Source organism: Dipodomys spectabilis, unplaced genomic scaffold (genome assembly GCF_019054845.1).
Source record: "Dipodomys spectabilis isolate Male_0828 unplaced genomic scaffold, ASM1905484v1 ptg000145l, whole genome shotgun sequence".
Classification (NCBI taxonomy): domain Eukaryota; kingdom Metazoa; phylum Chordata; class Mammalia; order Rodentia; family Heteromyidae; genus Dipodomys; species Dipodomys spectabilis.
Genome location: NW_024870822.1, coordinates 21,970,783 through 21,989,418, shown reverse-complemented (window position 1 = coordinate 21,989,418; position 18,636 = coordinate 21,970,783). Strand labels below are relative to the sequence as shown.

Below are 18,636 nucleotides of genomic sequence, written 5' to 3'. Positions count from 1 at the left end.
CCCAGCAGAAAACCCCATGAGATTCCATCTCCAAAAGAACTAGCATGAAATCAGGCTGGAAGTGTGGCTTAAGTAGTAGAGCACAAGCCGAGCAGAGCAAGGAAACTGAGCAGGCACAGGCCCTGATTTCAAACCCCATGACTGACCAAAAATGAAAAACAAAAAAAATCTTAAAAGCCCGAAATACATTTTATCCTTAAATTAAAAACTACGGGAAGTAAATCTGTTCTTAATAAAGGATTAGAATATATTATAGAAGATGTAGTTTAAAAGAGATTAAGAAAACTAGGTCTAATTTATCTCCTTGTTTTATAGACTGTGGAAACTAAGGCTGAGAGTTTATTGATTTTTTTTTCTGTTAGGAAAATTTTTCCTATTTGATGCTTTACATTGAGTGTATCATGAATAAAAATATATCATTCGACAGTAATTACATAATGTATCTATTCTGTAGCAGTACCTGAATATGCCCTCTGATCTTCCTTAAAGTCGTTGTTTTATATGACAAGAAGATTTTGATTAAATGACATTGAAATCTAAATTAGCCATTTAAAGAACATTGGATTTACAATTTAGAGATTAATATTAAAAATTCTTAGTAATCTTTAAAAAATTTTATTATTTGTAGAAAGAGCTCATAATTCTATAAGTCAGTGCAATAGGTAATTATTCTTTAGCTCTTAATTGTTCGTGCTCTTTTTATGTCCCTCAGTCCCTTGAAATTACAAATTACCTTGAAATTTCTTGTTGGAAACCATGGGAAACTATATTATCTATTATTGATACTGAGTATCTCCTGTTAGCCAGGTCTACTCCACTGCTGATGATTATGTAAAACTGAGTGGTAAACTCTGTTGCAAAGGAGTTTACAGTGGTTCTTTTGATGTTAGGACCACACATCTGCTTTTCTGCAAACAGAACATTTGTAAGAGAACATTACAAAATGGAAAAAGTAAGGATTTTGGAAGGTTTTACAGGCTCCTTTCTAAAATATTCTGTATCTTGCATCTTTCAAACCTGCTATGGGAAGTGGTAAGGGCATGTATTAGTAGTAGCAATAATTATAATGGCACATGTCTTTTCATTGTATTAGAATTTTAGTATTTTTCCACTGGCTCAGCACATTTGTTATTTAGTAAATATTGGTTGTGCTGCATTTTAGGAGGACTCCAGTAATGTGGATGACAGTGTTCATGACAGGTTTGTAGGTCCACTTCCAAGAGAAGGTTCTGTGGGCTCCAGCAGTGATTATGTCAGCCAAAGCTACTCCTATTCATCAATTTTGAACAAATCAGAAACTGGTAAGATTTATTATTTTGTTTTCATAAAGTCTTGGAATATTAAACCAGAATAATCTTCGGATTTCAAGTCTCATTACCTCATTTTCTGGGTAAGAAAACTGAAATCCAGAGCAAGATTATGAGTCATGTCACTTTAAAATCTGTTAATTTTTAAAAATCACTTAGGTAGCTTTGTTTCTATTAAGGTTTCATTTATATATAGGTTTGGCTACTTTTCTTTAAATTATAAGCATTTTGATATATTTCATATTATAATAAATCATTTCAGTAGAAAGATGACTGGGAATGTATCTCAGTTGCTACTAACTAGCATAGTATGCCCCTGGGTTGATCAATACTCAGGAGGGAAGTGGGGATCCCTTCTTCAATATGTGTACTGTGTAAACTTTGTTTCTCTAAAAAAGCCAGATACTTTGTTTATATGTCCAGAGCTACAGTATCACATTTAAATAAAATTTAAAAGTAATATGTTTAATACAGTAGGTCTAGTTGACATATAAACAACCTTCTCTCATCTGAAAGTTGTGGATTAAAATGGAAAAGTGTAAACGTTATATTCGCTTTAAATACCACACAAACCTAACCTAAGAAGACTGCACTCTGCAAAATCAAGGAAATATTTTCTAGAAATATTTTCTAGCTGTGGTCTTATTAATCTTTGAGTCTTTATAATATATTATATTTCTCCCGTTACTTATATATCTAAGTGCTAATTTAAATGTGTATTTTTCTTTTTAAAGGTTATGTGGGATTAGTAAACCAGGCAATGACTTGTTATTTGAATAGCCTTTTGCAAACACTTTTTATGACTCCTGAATTTAGGAATGCATTATATAAGTGAGTATTTTTTAAAATGTTCTGTAAGTAAAATTAGTTTATTAATGGAAAAATTATCTTTAATTAGAAATTAATTTCTTGTACTTGTAAAGGTTGGGATATTTTTTACTTTATAACAAAGTTTCTTGAATATTGTATAAATATGGATCTCATGAAAACTTGGCATATGAAAAAATGTTTGGAGAGAGAATCAGAAGGGCATAGACAAGAAAAGGATGAAACACATGAAATTTACATAGGGGTAAATGTATCTTGTAAAAGTTGACATGTCTTTCAGTCAGTAAACATTTATTACTTAGAACTGTTTATATGCCTAGGCAGTGGTTAGAGCGGAATTTAGAAATAAGGTCTTATTCTCAAATAATTTACAAATTTTTTTCACAATAGCAATATGTAAATATATGAAAAATTTAAAGAACATTAAGGGTAGTTAGATGCCATTTGAGTTAAAAGAGAGATTAGTGATACTCAGAGAAGAGATTTAATGAGGAAAGTAAACTTGGTAATCATGCAGTGTAGATAAGCTTGAGCTACGTTGAGAAGAAAGAGCACTTGAAAAAGCCAAACAGCAATAGTATGTGCTATATAAATCTTCTATCAGTAAATTCTTACTTTTTTTTTGTATGAATTATATGCTGTTTCCTGTCCCCAGGAAAGGGTTTGATTTGTTTTCTTCCCTTGTATACTTCCCTTGGATACTTTTCCATTTCTGTAGGTTTTTAATACTCTGTTTAAGGAAAGCTTTAACATAGTACAAGGGGAAGGGAAGAATTAAATATGGCACTAAACTTTCCAACTAGGTGACTAGTATAATAGCAGATATGGCAAGATTTACAACCTTTTAAACTATTTCTAACAGGAATAAGAGACAGGTGGCAGTTCAGTTTTGTGGTATGGTAAGTTCCCTTCACCAGCAAACTCCTCTCAGAAGAGAGCTGGAGACTGAATATAGTATAGTAGAAGGAGGATTAAAGAAATATAATGACAGAGTAGAAGCCTTGAGAAGAAAAAGGCAGAAGGATATGCAGTGTGTGAAAAAGGGAGTGGGATCACATTTATGACTTTCAGGTCCTAAAACAAGAAAAATATTGAGCACTTCAAAGGAGAGCTGTACTAAACTAAAACATTTTAAGCTAAAACATTTTAAGCAGAGAAAAACTAGTACTCAAGCCTTTCTTTGAAGCTAAAAGTTGAAAATGTTTGATAGAGGGGATAAGATTGATTGGAACACATTCTAGATGAATGGTAATGAAATCTCACTACAAAGTTAATGTAAGTTAATAAAAGTTCTTTAAAAGTGAGAAAATGTGAAGTAACAGCATCCTTATTGTTAAGACATAGAATACCATGAGAATTGTGTGTGTGTGTGTGTGTGTGTGTGTGTGTGTATGTGTGTATGTATTTTCTTTAATTTTTTTTTTTTTTGGTCAGTTGTGGGGCTTGAACTCTGGGCTTGGGCGCTGTCCCTCAGCTCTTCAGCTCAAGGCGAGCGCTCTACCACTTGAGCTACAGCGCCACTTCCGGTTTTCTGGTGGTTTATTGGAGATAGGAGTCTCACGGTCCCGGGATGGCTTTGAACCACCATCCTCAGATCTCAGCCTCCTGAGTAGCTAGGATTACAGGCATGAGCCACTGGCGCCTGGCCAAGAATTATATTTTTTATATTTTATTTTATTGGATATAGAATTACATTAAGAACTTTCTTGGGCGCATTAACTAATTTTGTTTTATTATTTCTGCCATAAGATCTTAAGTTCTTCAGTTGAGACTTTACTTGTTTTTGAGACAGCCTCTGTAGCTAGTGCTAACCTGCATAAATTCAAGAGAGAGAAAATACTACTTAGATTGCCTACAGTATTCTCTTTTTAAAATGTTTTGTGATGGAAAATTTCAAAGACTAAAAGAGTAGGCAAACAGTATAATGAAACCTCTTTAAATCCCAACCCATCTAGAGCAATCCACAGTTTAGAATGCACAATCTCACAGTCTCAACTGTGTCATCACAACTCAGTGTTAAGATTCTTCTGATTGATTGCCACATAATTTAAAAAATAATTTGTTCAAATCAATCCAAAGAAGATTTATATCTTAATCAGTTCAATCTGTTTTTTTGTTTCCCACTTGTAATTTGTTCCCTAAAATTTTATACATTAAAAACTGATGTTGTCTAATAGTTTTCCCACAGAGCTTTGATGGTTGGAATACCTCAGTTTCCTTTAATATTGTCCAGTATTTTTTTTGTGAGTTAATAATTCAGATTTCAATTTTGATCAAGTTCTATGATTACTTTTTTTTGTTTTTTGGTTTTTTTTGAGTCATGGGGCCTGAATTCTGGGCCTGGGCACTGTCCCTCAGTGTCCCTCAGCTCAAAGCTAGCGCTCTACCACTTGAGCTACAGCCCCACTTCCAGCTTTTTCTGCTTATGTGGTGTGAGGAATCGAACCCAGGGCCTCATGCATGCAAGGCAAGCACTCTACTACTGAGCCACCTTCCCAGCCCATCTATGATTACTTTTAAGTAAGGTTTGCCCATTCAAAACTGATACCCTCAAACTTTCTCTTTTAAAGTCTAAAGTTTTTTTAGATTTTCATTAGAAATTATTAGCTTCAGCTAATATGCAGACTTTATGTTTACAGAATTAAGATCTTAGATTATAATGATTTTGATATTAATGCTTTAATGAATCAAATTATTTTATAAATAATTTTTAAATATTTTGTTTTAATAGGTGGGAATTTGAAGAATCTGAAGAAGATCCAGTGACTAGTATTCCATACCAACTTCAAAGGCTTTTTGTTTTGTTACAAACCAGCAAAAAGAGAGCAATTGAAACCACGGATGTTACAAGGAGCTTTGGATGGGATAGTAGTGAGGGTATAATTCTCTAATAATGATAAGTATTTCTAATATTCAGAGGCATTCTGGAAGATTAATGTTATACAAACACATTTTACATAATATTATCTTTATTGCTAACCTCATTGCTTTCTATTGGGATTTAAAAAAAACAATTGGAACTGATACTAGGGCTTGAACTGAGGCCTTCAGTTTTCCCTTGTCTATTTTTACTCAGAACTAGTATTCTACCACTTGAGCCACAGCTTGCTCCACTTACAGCTTTTCGGTGGTTAATAGGAGATGAGTCTCACAGACTTTTCTGCCCAGGCTGGTTGCAAACCAATATCCGTAGATCTCAGCTTCCTGAGTAGTTAGGTTTACAGGAATGGACCTCCACACCTGGGTTTGTACTGGGATATTAATTAACTTAATTTTAAGTATTCTGCTCTAAGCTATAAATTTTTGATCAATTGAAATTTTCTTGTAAAAGTAAGTTTGGCTAAACTTTATCTATAGCCCCCAAAGCTTATACTCTGGCTGGGGCATGACTCAAGTCATAGAGTGCCTGCCTAGCAAGCATGGTCCCCAAATTCAAAACTCAGTACTGCAATAATAGGAGGAAAAGAAAGCTTGTGCTCTTTTCACATAAATACTGAGATCTCTTTATTTTTTTTTGTAGTTGTCTTTTTATGGCTAATATGTATTTTTGTGTTCTTAAAAAAATACCATTATTTACTATAGACCTTTCTGTGTTCCTGTTTTTCAGCTTGGCAACAGCATGATGTACAAGAACTGTGCCGAGTCATGTTTGATGCTTTGGAACAGAAATGGAAGCAAACAGAGCAGGTAATTCCTGTCTCTCAAATTGAAGGGACTGTTTTCTAATAAATGTTAGAAATAGCTCGGGCTTTTAGGATGTCACATAAGAATAACGACACCAACTTGAAAGGAACTCAGCAAGGGAAAGTTTACTTCTGCAGAAGGTGCCACACCATAAGCCAAAACTCTGGCAAGCGAACACAGAACAAACAGGTTTACTCCCTTTTTATCCCTAACCCAGGAGGCTCTGCCTCTGCTCAGATTGGTTGAGCTCACAGGTTCACAATCTGCAAAAGGATGTGGCCTAGTTAACAAGATGTAACTAAAACTTCAGGAGCTTGTGACAGGCTGCCTTAATTAAAGTGCAGCAGAAAAGGAATGTAACTAGAATGTAATTAACAAGGGCCAACTCATTCAGAAAAACAATTCTCACAAGGTTAACAGAAAGGAAACAAACTTCTTTGATAGAAAAGACACTTTTCTCACATAAATTATTCATTACTTTAAAATAGTTTTAAGAATATTAGAATAGTTAAAAACTTGGACATTAATTTTGCAGTTAAAGTATGGAATGGGTAATTGAAATTACTATTAAGCTATTAACTGAGTCCTAAACATCTTTATTAAACCACCCTATACTTCAGTTTCCTCACCTTTAAAATAAGGAAGTTGGCCTGTATGAGCCAAGTCTTCTTGGTTTAAAAGATCATGTAATTATTATTTCTGTGTATGTATATGTGATTTTGGAGGGATGACTTTTAAACAATATTTTCAGATATTTACAAAGTAAATTATATCATAAGCTGAAGCATACATTTATATGCTCAAAAAATAATACCTTCATTTAGAACAATGACAAGTAGTCATATACATTTGACATTTATGACTTTAATTAATCTGCTCCTATTTTTATCCAGTAGAGGTAGGAATAAGAGAAGCATTAGAAATATTTGATTAAGGACTAAGGCTGATGATGGGGCTCAGTGTTGAAGAGGTTTTATATGGGTATAGTAATTGATATCACAAGACTAAAAGGAGAGTATATATGATAACTTGGAAGACCTGCTTTCTGATTATAACTATTGCAATGGTTTGGACCAGAATTTTTCAAACAGTAGGTTGCACTGTATGCATGGGTTATAAAATGAGTTTAGTGAGTTTACACCAGCATTTTCAACAATTGGGTAGCATGGAAAGATATGAGACCATCACATAAATAAGAATATGGTATTGTTTTATTGAACTTGTAATGGATGTACTAAGTCGTCTTCTGATAGCGGTTTGGTATTAAACATTTAAAAACAGCTAGTTTGAAATAAGTTGAAAACACATAATCTCACATGACTGGGGCAGGTGAATAAGGAAAATTTCAATAAAGAATAATGCATATTAGAGCCAGGCTCTGGTGGCTCATGCCTATAATCCTAGCTACTCAGGAAGCTGAGCTCTGAGGATTGCAGTGCAAAGCCAGCCCAGGCAAGAAACTCGGTGAGACTCTTACCTCCAGTAAATCACCTGAAAACTGGAAGTGGCGCTGTAGCTCAAGTGGTAGAGTGCTAGCCTTGAGCTAAAGAGCTAAGGGACAGCACCCAGGCCCAGAATTCAAGCCCCATGACCAACCAAAAAAAAAAAAAAAAGTTATTAGAATAGACAGCAACCATGGATCCAATTTGAAGACTTACAGTTTCTGTGTATCTTTTTATTAGTTTATATTATATGGAGGTTTCATTGCTACTTTTCTACTCAAATATTCGAGTCAATCTTACCTTCTCAATCACTCCGTCACCTCCTTTCTGCTTTCCCAAAATAATTTCAGTAGGTCTTATTGTCCTTGGGTAGGTACTGAACCTATGCATTTTAAAAAAATGCATATTTATGAGAGTAAAATGTGGTTTCCTTTCCCTCTGTCTTAATCTTACTTCCAAAATCATGAAAATAGTTTTAATGGATTCTCATTTAGTGATTCAGTTTTCTACTTAGTCCTATAGGAAGGACTTTGTTTCAGTAAGTTTATATAGATGATAATAAGGACCTTTTCTTCAGCAGTCTGAACCTACCCTTTCTACTTACTTAAATCCCTTTCTGTTATTCAGCACTTTAATAAGATCAGCTGGGATATTCCTACTGAATTCCAAAATTTTGGTACAGAAATCTTTAGGCAAGCAATTCATATGGAGATTCCTATTCATATGGACTTGGAAGCTAGCAGCCCCCATTGGCTTGTTTGGGAACAAATAAGCAGTGTCTTTCTTTAGGTGAGGGTATTTTGAGAGAGATGAATTTTTGTTGTTATTTTTGGTTGTGGGGCTTGAACTCAGGGCCTGGGTGATGTCTCTGGGCATTTTTCACTCAAGGCTAGCACTCTACCATGTTGAGCCACAGCACTACTTCTGATTTTCTGCTGGTTAATTGGGGATAAGTCTCATGGTCTTTTCTGCCTGGGCTGACTTTGAACCTTGATCCTCAGATCTCAGCCTCCTGAGTAGCTAGGGTTACTGATGTGAGCCCTGGGAGAGATGAATTTTAAGACATGTTTTGAATTTCTGCACTTTAAAAGAAATTACCACATATTTCTTCTTTCAGTTGTGTTTTATATATTACTGCAAGTTTAAAAGTTTTATTTGTATTTTGGGCTAGAAGATAAGATTTTATAACTTAGAATATGTTAAGAGTAGTGATAGGTATGTAAAAGCTGTAAAAATTTTTTTAGCTGTATAATTGTCATAGATAATTGTGTTTCTCATGTTAATGGAAAGAGATTATGAGACTTCAGTATATAGTAAATTGGTAACAGATTTCATCAAAAGTGATTTCATCAGTGGCTCATACCTGTTATCCTAGCTATTCAGGAAGTTGAGATCTGAGAATTGAAGTTCAAAGCTAACCTGGACAGAAAAGTTTAGAGGATTCTATATTCAAGTAACCAGCAAAAAATACTGGAGTAGGGGTTGGGAATGTGGTTTAGTGGTAGAGTGCTTGCCTAGCATGCATGAGGCCCTGGGTTTGATTCCTCAGTACCACATAAACAGAAAAAGCCAGAAATGGTGCTATGGCTCAAGTGCTAGAGCACTAACCTTAAACAGGGGGAAAAAAAAAAAAGCTCAGGGGCAGTGCCCATGCTCTGAGTTCAAGCCCCAGGACTGGCAAAAATAAATAAATGAAAATAAAATAAAATAAAAACAAAAAATACTACATTAGAGACATGGCTGAAGGAATAGAGAGCCAACTGTGAAGGAAAAACCTGAATAAAAAGCTCAAGGATTGTTCAAGCTCTGATACTAGCCCAAATTAAAAAACAAAACAAAATAAAGCCCAATTTTAATAGTTGGGTGCTATTGTGATATAGAGTGTTAAAATAGATAAACTTTGCACATTGATCATTACATTATTGTTCATCTTATAGACTTTTTATCAGGTTCTAGGATATTTCAATATGAATTACATTTATGCATATCTTAAAAATTACTTTATGAAAAACAAAATTATAACAGATGTTCTTATTTTTAGGCTGATCTCATAAATGAGCTGTATCAAGGCAAGCTAAAGGACTATGTGAGATGTCTGGAATGTGGATATGAGGGCTGGAGAATCGATACCTATCTTGATATACCATTGGTCATCCGACCTTACGGGTCCAGTCAAGCATTTGCTAGTGTGGTGTGTACATTTAAGTTCACTGTTTGCATAGCCTTAACTTATGTGATAGTATCATTCTAGATCTTGGGTTGTTAGTCATTCCTGAATTTATGCTAGCAGGATCCAGGAGATTTTTGACACCTCAGTGAGCCCTAATAGTTAACAAAAGCAGGAAACTGAATACAAACGGACTGCCTCATGGCTTAGTATTTTATTCTTTCTGATAAGTCATTAGATGATTTTACCTGTAAGCAGTCTGTTCTATAAATGTAAACATATGTGTACATGTATGTGCACATATGCACATGTGCTTGGGCACTGTCCCTAAACTTTTGTGTACCGGGCTAGCACTTCACAGCTCCACTTCAAGCTCTGAGAGAGAGAGAGAGAGAGAGAGAGAGAGAGAGAGAGAGAGAGAGAGAGAGAGAGAGAGAGTGAGAGAGAGAGAGAGAGAGATATTAATTGGAGATGAATCTTACTCAGGCTGGCTTCAAACTGTATTCTCAGCCTCCTGTGTAACTAGGATTACAGATGTAAACCATTGGCACCCAGCTTGAATATTGCTTTCTTAGTAAATAATCCCTGTTATTTTTTAAATGACAGACATTTTTTGTGTTTTTTGTTTTTGTTTTTGTTTTTTTTAGAGAAGCATACCTATTCTAAGTATTTAACTTTAAAATATGTTGATGCTTGGTATGGTGATGCACACCTATAATCCCTGTACCCTCAAAGCTGAGGCCAGAGGACTGAGTTTTAGGCCAGCTTGGACTACATGGCAACACTTGTCTCAAAACAAAACAAAAATAAATTTCTCAAGAACAATTTGAAAACTCAAAACTATTATTACTTTAATTATTCCCATATTGAGTATCTAATTGGAGGTATTTGACTAGTGTTAGAAACATTTATTTGAATTTATTACATGCCAGGGGAAACTTTCAGAGCTAAATAAAGCATCTTTAAAAAATAGAATTTCATCATGTTGTTATTTTGGGTCATATTTATACTTAAGTTATGGTGGCTCTTAGCTAAAATTAGTTATCTTAAAGCTATACTATTTTTCTTCTAAAATAGTGCTACTAGTATAATTTAATCTTTTGCCCTAGAGAATAATTAGTTCCTTCAGCTTTTTTCTCCTGTTCTTTATGGCTGTCAGGAAATAATAAAACACTAAGGAATTTAGAATCAATTGTTGGGAATTTAAAAGGCCTTTCTTAGTTATTGTGACATCAGATCTTGTTTCCACCATAATTTTTCAGTCTACTTTCTGAATATATTTGAAAAAATATATTAATATTTATTAGTGCCCTTTGTGAACTGCCATTCTGGGTATAGTCAATTGTTCTTGGTTTGGGAATCTAATTTTATTTTTCACTACTTTGTTTTACTTATTTTTCAAATGCTATTTTGCTTAATTTTAGAAGTGTGAGGGAGAAATGACACACTGAAAAAAATTAACATTTGCCTTTCTTTTTGTGTCAGTACTGGAGCTTGAACTCAAGGCAGTAGTCTCACTTAGCTTTTTTGCTCATAATTAGAACTCTACTTGATCCTCTGCCACTTGGGTCACACCTCTACTTCTAACTTTTTGTTGGTTATTTGGAGTTTCTTCACTGGGGCTGCCTTTAAACCTTGACCTTCAGCACTCAACTTCCTGAGTAGCTAAGATGATAGGAATTAGCCTATAATTAGCTGACATTTGTTTCTTAATGACTTTTTAAGCATTGATGTTTCTCTAGCAAAATATACTAGGGAAAACGTGGGTATCCTCAAATTATAAAGTGACTGACTTTTCTACCTTGTCTATGAAAGAGGATTAAAAAAATATTTTATTTTATTGTAAAGATGATGTGTACAGAGGGGTTACAGTTATATAAGTAAAGTAATGAGAGAGAATTTTGATTTGTTTTGTTTTGATACTGGTACTGGGACTTGACCTCAAGACCTTGTACTCTGCTTTTTCACCCAGGGCTGAGCAGCAACTTCAGTGAGATATTTTGTGAGTTGATTAGAAGTAGGCTTGCTTTGAAGCGTAATCCTCAGATCTCAGCCTCCTGACCAGCTAGAATTACAGATGTGAGCCTGTAATTTAATTTATTGCCCAGTCTACTACAGTATTTTTAATGAAAGATGTTTTTACTTAATTTCATTTTGTGTATGTTAATTGAATGTTGAAGAGGCTGGTTTCAGTCAAACTATTATATTGGGATCTTAATATAGTACCCAGATTATTCTTCATATCATTATTTACCTGCCGATTTGCTGTCATTTTCTCCAACATGTTATAAACAGAACAATGGACTAATTTAGTGGATACTTTTGGAGAATTAAATTCTCCAAAGGTAGTATTCTCCATTGTTATACAGGCAACTAGGGAAGCTGTGGGAGTTGGAAGTATAAAGTAGCATGTGAATAGGTTTATAACAGTATGTACTATCAGGGCTTGTAGATGGGAACTTAAAACTTCCTTATGTTCTGGAATTTCTTATGGGAAAATACAGCAGGTAAAAACTAAGAAGGCCAGGAGTCGATGGCTCATGCCAGTAATCCTAGCTACACAGGAGGCTGAGATCTGAGAATCACGGTTCAAAGCCAGCCTGGGCAGGAAAGTCCGTTGGACTCTTATCTCCAATAAACCACTCAGGAAACCCGGAAGTGGTATTGTGGCTCAAGTGGTAGAACACTTGCCTTGAGCTAGAGTCAAACCCTACAACTGACCAAAAAAACAAAACGAACGTAAGAAGGATGCTATTTTCAGTAATAACTTCAGAGGTAAGTAGTGACTTCCCACAATTTTCTGAATTCAAAACCTTTCTCACATACAAATCCTGGTTTCCATTGTGCATTTTGTTAATTTTAGTTTTAAAAAGAATTTGGTATAAATATGGATTGTAAAAATCTTCTTAAAAAGAAGCATTATAAAATTGCTTTTTAAAATTTGGTCTTAATTTTAATCAGACTAAAATTTTATCTCATTTTCCAACCTTTATCGTGATATCTGGTGCTTTTGTTTTACTTGATACATACATACATATAATATACACATATGAATATATTGATGACTATATATTATATATTCTGTCTAGTGAGCCATAATATTATTGATACATTGATAGATTAACCTGTTAATTACAGGCATGTATGAAATTCTGATAAAAATAGTATTTTTTATAAACTTTAATCAGAAATATAGAATGTTTTATCAACTGGGTTAGTTATAATTATTAAAACTGACATTGCTTATTTTCATTTTAGCTTCCCAAGAAGGTAGTAATATTTAAGGGCTCTTCCACTAGTGTACATCTTTCAAATTGAATTTTTCTCAACACTACTTTCTAACAAGATGTAATAGATCTTCTTGAGGAATATTAAGTAAATTTAGGAAACCATGTTACTATAATACTCTCTCAGAAGATCACAGTCATGTTTTAAATGCTCCAGAGGTTTCAGTAGTAGTAAAATGTGTTTAAATGTCTTTAACTTAGCTTACATATGTATGTGTGTGTGTGTGTGTGTGTACATATATGAATACACACACACAAACATTGTAGAATATCTGTCAAGGGACATTAAGGCGCTGGTTTTGGTCCCAGTTCAGCCTTGGGGCTGCACTTGCAGCTTAGTCTCACTGCAGGTATGGGATGGGGTTAGGGGAAGGCACTTCTCAGTTTTCCATCATTGTGTGTGTTCTTCTTTGTTCTTGTGATTTTCTCTTTGATCTTTTATGGTGAAGTGTGTGTTAGGACCCTAAATCTCTGATGAGAAAGAGCTAGGGTAATTCCCTGTTGCTTCACTGCCATATTCTTCTTCTCTTTTTTTTTTTTTTTTTGGCTGGCCATGGCCTGAACTCTGGGCCTGGGCACTGTCCCTCAGCTCTTCAGCTCAAGGCTAACGCTCTACCACTTGAGCAACAGCGCCACTTCTGGCTTTTTCTGTTTATGTGGTGCTGAGGAATCGAACCCAGGGTCTCATGCTTGCAAGGCAAGCACTCTACCGCTGAGCTACCTTCCCAGCCCCTTCTTCTTCTCTTTGACATTAGGGTTTGAGGAACACATTGTTGAGGCTCTACATGAAATAATTTATGGACTATCTTTATTTTATTAAATTAACATGTTTCTGGGTTATTGAGGACACTACAGTATTTTGACTTCCTGTTGTCTAGATGTTTTATTAATCCTGAAAAATTAGTAAAATGGAGAATTAATGTATTATTTTTTTTTAATTTACTAGATTATTAGAACCTTCTTTGATCAGAAATAGAACTGACTAAATAAAATGAATCTTTCTGGATTGTTTAATCAGAGTAAACTTGAACCTGCTTATTTTTAAGCACATTTTAATATCCATAATTATAAGAAGATCTAAGTATATTCTAATAATACATATAAATAGAAATACAACTTTTTGTTTTGTTTTGCTCTCTGTCAGTCCTAAGGCTTGAATGCAAGGCCTGGGTGCTGACTCTGGGATATTTTGTTCTACCATTTGAGTTACAGCTCCCTTTCTGTCTTTTGGTGGTTGACTGGAAATAAGCTGGCCTTTGAATATGTTCCTCAGATCTCAGCCTTCTCAGTAACTAGTTTATTATATTTCAATTAGAACCAGAGTTTTCAAGTTTAAAAAGTAGCTCTTAAGTTTATTTCTTTGTGTGTGGATGGCTTGAACTCAGAGCTTCTTGCTCTTCCTTGGCTTTGTCTGCTCCTGGATGTGGCTGTAGCACTTAGATCACACCTCCAATCCAACATTTTGCCAGTTAACTGGAGGCATAGTTTTGGACTTTTCTACCCAGGCTGGCTTTGAACTTCTTGTCTTGGCCTTCTGAGTAGCTAGAATGAGAAGCATTAGTCATTGGCACTCCTATTTCTTATGAGATTCCTCATCAGAAACTGTTAGATTTAGAAGGATGTAATATACCTTTTCAAGTGTTAAAAGGAAAGAACTTATTAACCAGAATCCCTTTATCCAGTGGAAAATGTTCTTTAGGCATGAGGAAAATTGGGCACTAAGTTAAAGAGAACTAAGAGTTTGTCACTAGCAAAACTGTCCTTTCAAAACAGAATGGAAATTTTTAGGGGAAAGCATCTTGGGATATCAGAAAGGAAGATCAAGGTAAGAAATGCTGAATATATAAGATAAGTTTTTATCTGTCCTAAATTATGTTTGATGGTTGAACCAAAATTATAATACTGTTTCAGATGATTCTCAATGTATGCTGAAGAAATAAATTTAAGACAGTTATGGGAGAGAGGTTTCTATACTTTAAAACAATAATACCAGTAGGCTGTACAAGAGTAAAACAACTACTGAAAAAGAGAACTACTTTTTTAAAAAAGTATAAATCAAAATAGAATTTTGATTTAGTAACCTGTAAGAGGAAACACAGGAAAACAAATGATAACCAGAAAAAAAATTTAAAAAGTAATATAGAAGACTTACTTCTAAATAAACCAACTTCCAAATAAACCAACTTAAAAGCTTAAAAAACACAAATCAGTAATGAGCTGTCTACAAAACACTTCATGTATGTTAGCATAAGCTGGTTGAAAAGGATGAATAGTGATATATTATGCAGAAATAGAGCCAGGTATGGTAATGCATACCTGTAATCCCAGCACTCAGGCAGCAGAAGCAAGAGGATCACAAGTTGGAGGCCACATTGAGCTGTAATAGCAAAGTCTTGTCTCACCGGTATGACTTACACCTGTAAACCTAGCCACTCAGGAGATAGAGATTCAGAAGATTAAGGTTTGAAGCAAGCCTGGGCAGAAAGGTTCATCTCTAAAACAACCAGCAGAAAACCAGGCTAGAGGTATAGTTCAAATGATAGAGTACCAGCCAAGAAGCAAGCTGAGTTAACAAGGCTCTGAGTTCAAACCTGAGTACCACACACAAAATAAATCATTTCTTAATCAGGCGCCAGAGGAGGAGGCTGAGATCTGAGGGTCACAGTCCGAAGCCAGCCTGGGCAGGGAAGTCCTTGAGATTCTTATTATTATTATATTTTTTATTGTAAAGATAAATGGATTCTTATCTCCAATAAACTACCAAGAAAAATCCAGAAGTAGTGCTGTGGCTCAAGTGGTAGAGCACTAGCCTTGAGCACAAAGATGCTGAGAGACATTACTCAGGACCTGAGTTCAAGCCCTAGAACTAGCACCCCCCCCCCAAAAAAAAAAAAATCCTACTGAAAGAAAAACGACTTAAGGGGATAATTTTTTTTTTTACTAGAAACAGAATTATATAAAAAGATGGATTTATCAGGACAACAATATGAAATATTTATGTACAAAATAACAGCTGCAAGTATGTGGAGGAAAATTTGTCAGAAATAAAAAGCGAAATTTATGGCTATAGTTGAAATCTTGAATACACTCTTCACCAATTGACAGGTAGAATAATTTTTTAAAATAGAAAGGTTATAGAATTTATCAGTACCAACATCCAACAGAATCTAGTTGACATTTACAAAATACTCCAATAAGAGCAGAGTATACATTCAAGTGTCCATGAAATATCGACAAGCTATTCTTGGGCCACAAAACAAACCTCAGCAAATTTAAGAGGAAATCCTAGTATATGATTTCCAGCCACCATGGAAACCTGTATAGACATTGGTAACAGAATGAATACAGGAAAATCACCAAACTCTTGGAAAATTAACAATACACTTTTATCACCTTGTATTAAAGCAAAAGCCAAGGGAAATTTAATAAATACTTTGAATTAAATGTAAATAAAATTGTGCCAAATTTGTTTGGAATGAAAACTTAGAACATAGAATGGCATTTTAGAAAGGGAGAGTTTCAAGTCAATAATCTATCTCACCTGAAAAAAGAAGGAAAAGAAGCCCAAAATAGTGGAAGATATGCTATAATTTTTCAAAAGGAGCAGAAATCAGTTAAATTTAAACTGGGAACACAGTAGAAATAGAACTGCTTTTTTTAAAAAAACGCAACTTAAAAATTTTTTTTTTGTTCTGTGTGTGTCAGTCCTGAGGCTTGATCTTGGGGCCTAGGCACTGTCCCTGAGCTTCCTTTGTTCAAGGCTAGTACTCTACCACTTGAGCCACATTCCCAGCCCGTTTTGAAACCTATATAGCAAGACTAACAGGAAAAACAAAAACCGAACAAACAAGTTTTTCCAGTGCCAGGATTGAAAAAAAAAATCACAGATCTTACACATGAAAAAACGCCTGTAATTCTAGCTGCTTGGGAGACTGAGTTCTGAGGATCTTGGTTCAGAGCCAGCCAGGGCAGGAATATCCATGAGAGTCTTATCTCCAGTTAACGACCAAAAAGTCCATGGCTCAAGTGGTAGAATGCTATATTTAAGCAAAAAAGCTCAGGGACAGCACCCAGGTACTGAGTTCAAGCCCCAGAACACACACACACACATACTCTCTCTCTCTCTCTCTCTCTCTACCACACATGCATATACACATATATCAAGGAATATCATGAATGACTGCACACATAAATTTGTTACCTCTCATAAAATGAACTCATTCCCTGAAAAGCACAAACTGTAACTCAGTGAATACAAGTTGCACAATTTGAATAGCCCTTTGTAACTATTGATTAAACTAGTTAAGTTCATAATTAAAAACCTCTAAAAGGAAATCTGAAAGAAAAATGGTTAGGCGTAAATCCAACAAGGTACTTGATCAAATGTGCTTGAAAGAATATGGAGATGTACCAGTTGGTTGGAAGATTCAACATAATGATGTCAGTTCTTTCCAAAAGTCACATAGTTTTTTTCTTGGTTGTTTTGTTTGAGTCTAGATTTTATTATGTAGACAAGCAAGACCTTGAACTCAGCTCTTCTTATCACTGCTTCCCAAATGCCAGCACTTGGTAGTGTACCATGCTTAGCAAAATTACATAATCATAATGTATTTCTTAAATATAATTTTTAAGGACAATATAATTTTTAAGGACATATATAAGCTCGTTCTGTAATTTGTGTAAGAAGATGATTGAACTAGAACAGTTAAAATGATTGAAACAAAATAAAGTTGAGGATTCAATGTATCCATATTGGAAATGAATACTGCATATCAATATAAAGACTTTTTATATAGTTGTAGTAGTGAAGACTGTAGTGAATAGGCAGAGCAATCATTAAGAAAATAGATTAATAGAAACAAATAGAAAACCCAGAAATCCATACCAATATGCTTTTTGTTTTTTTTTTTTCTTTGTTTTTGTACTAGTCCTGGGGCTTGAACTCGGGGCCTGAGCTTGGTCCCTGAAGTTATTTTGTTCATGGTAGTGCTTTACCACTTAAGCCACAGCTCTACTTCCAGCTTTTTGGTAGTGTATTGGAAATAAGAGTCTCATAGACTTCGCTGTCTACAAACTTTCTATTTTGAGCTGCAGTCCTCAGATCTTAGGCTCCTAAGTAGCTAGAATTACAGACATGAGCCACCAGTGCCCAGCTCCTTACCTGATTTTTGACAGACACAAAAGTAATTCAATAGAAAAAGGACACCATATTCAAGAAATGCTCCATTTGGAAGAACTGAACATATATTTGATAAGCAAATGTTTGATATCAAATCAAATGAATCTTGATTTGAACCTCAACCTCACAGAATGAATTCACAATTGATCATTGTCTTGGATATAAAATTTTAGGGAAAATATGAGAAAAATCTTAAAATGTGGTTCTAAGTAGAGTCCTTAAGTTTCATACCAAAAAAGTACTATTCACATGTTGGACTTCACTGCATTTAAAAGCATTTTTCCTCTGAAAATCTAGGTGAAGGTATTTTCATACCATTTATCTAACAAAGGAGGCATATCTAGATATATAGCTAAAACCAATTTTAAAAAATATTTATCTGGGTTAGATAATTGGCAAAAGAAAAATATCATTAAAGATGATATGCATATGCCACATCAATTTTGTTTAATATTCACAATCTTTAGCTATTAGGAAAATGCAAGCCATATAAAAGATTGCTCTCTATTTACTAGAATGGCTAAAATAAAAATGACAGCATGAAAAGTGGAGAAAATGGAAAGAATTCTCGTCACTCATATTCTTCTGGAAACATGAAATGTTTTAGACAGTCTTTTTAAAATTTAAATGATCAATTCCAGCAATTTTACTCCTAATTTTTATCCAAAAGGAATGAAAACCTATATATGAATGTTGGTCTCATCTTTATTTTTAATTTTCAAAAACTGATATTAATCTACAT

At 34.5% G+C, this 18,636-nt stretch overlaps 1 protein-coding gene across 2 annotated transcripts in view; it reads left to right on the top strand.

Annotated features, from left to right (window-relative positions):
- Positions 1-18,636, top strand: part of Usp47 (ubiquitin specific peptidase 47) — a 96,317-nt gene that overhangs the window by 32,859 nt on the left and 44,822 nt on the right. For both annotated transcript variants that reach the window (XM_042691718.1, XM_042691719.1), the window contains 5 exons: positions 1,163-1,301; positions 2,042-2,138; positions 4,867-5,012; positions 5,743-5,822; positions 9,303-9,452. In XM_042691718.1, coding sequence (XP_042547652.1) covers positions 1,163-1,301; positions 2,042-2,138; positions 4,867-5,012; positions 5,743-5,822; positions 9,303-9,452 — 612 coding nt within the window. The remainder of the gene's footprint in view (positions 1-1,162; positions 1,302-2,041; positions 2,139-4,866; positions 5,013-5,742; positions 5,823-9,302; positions 9,453-18,636) is intronic.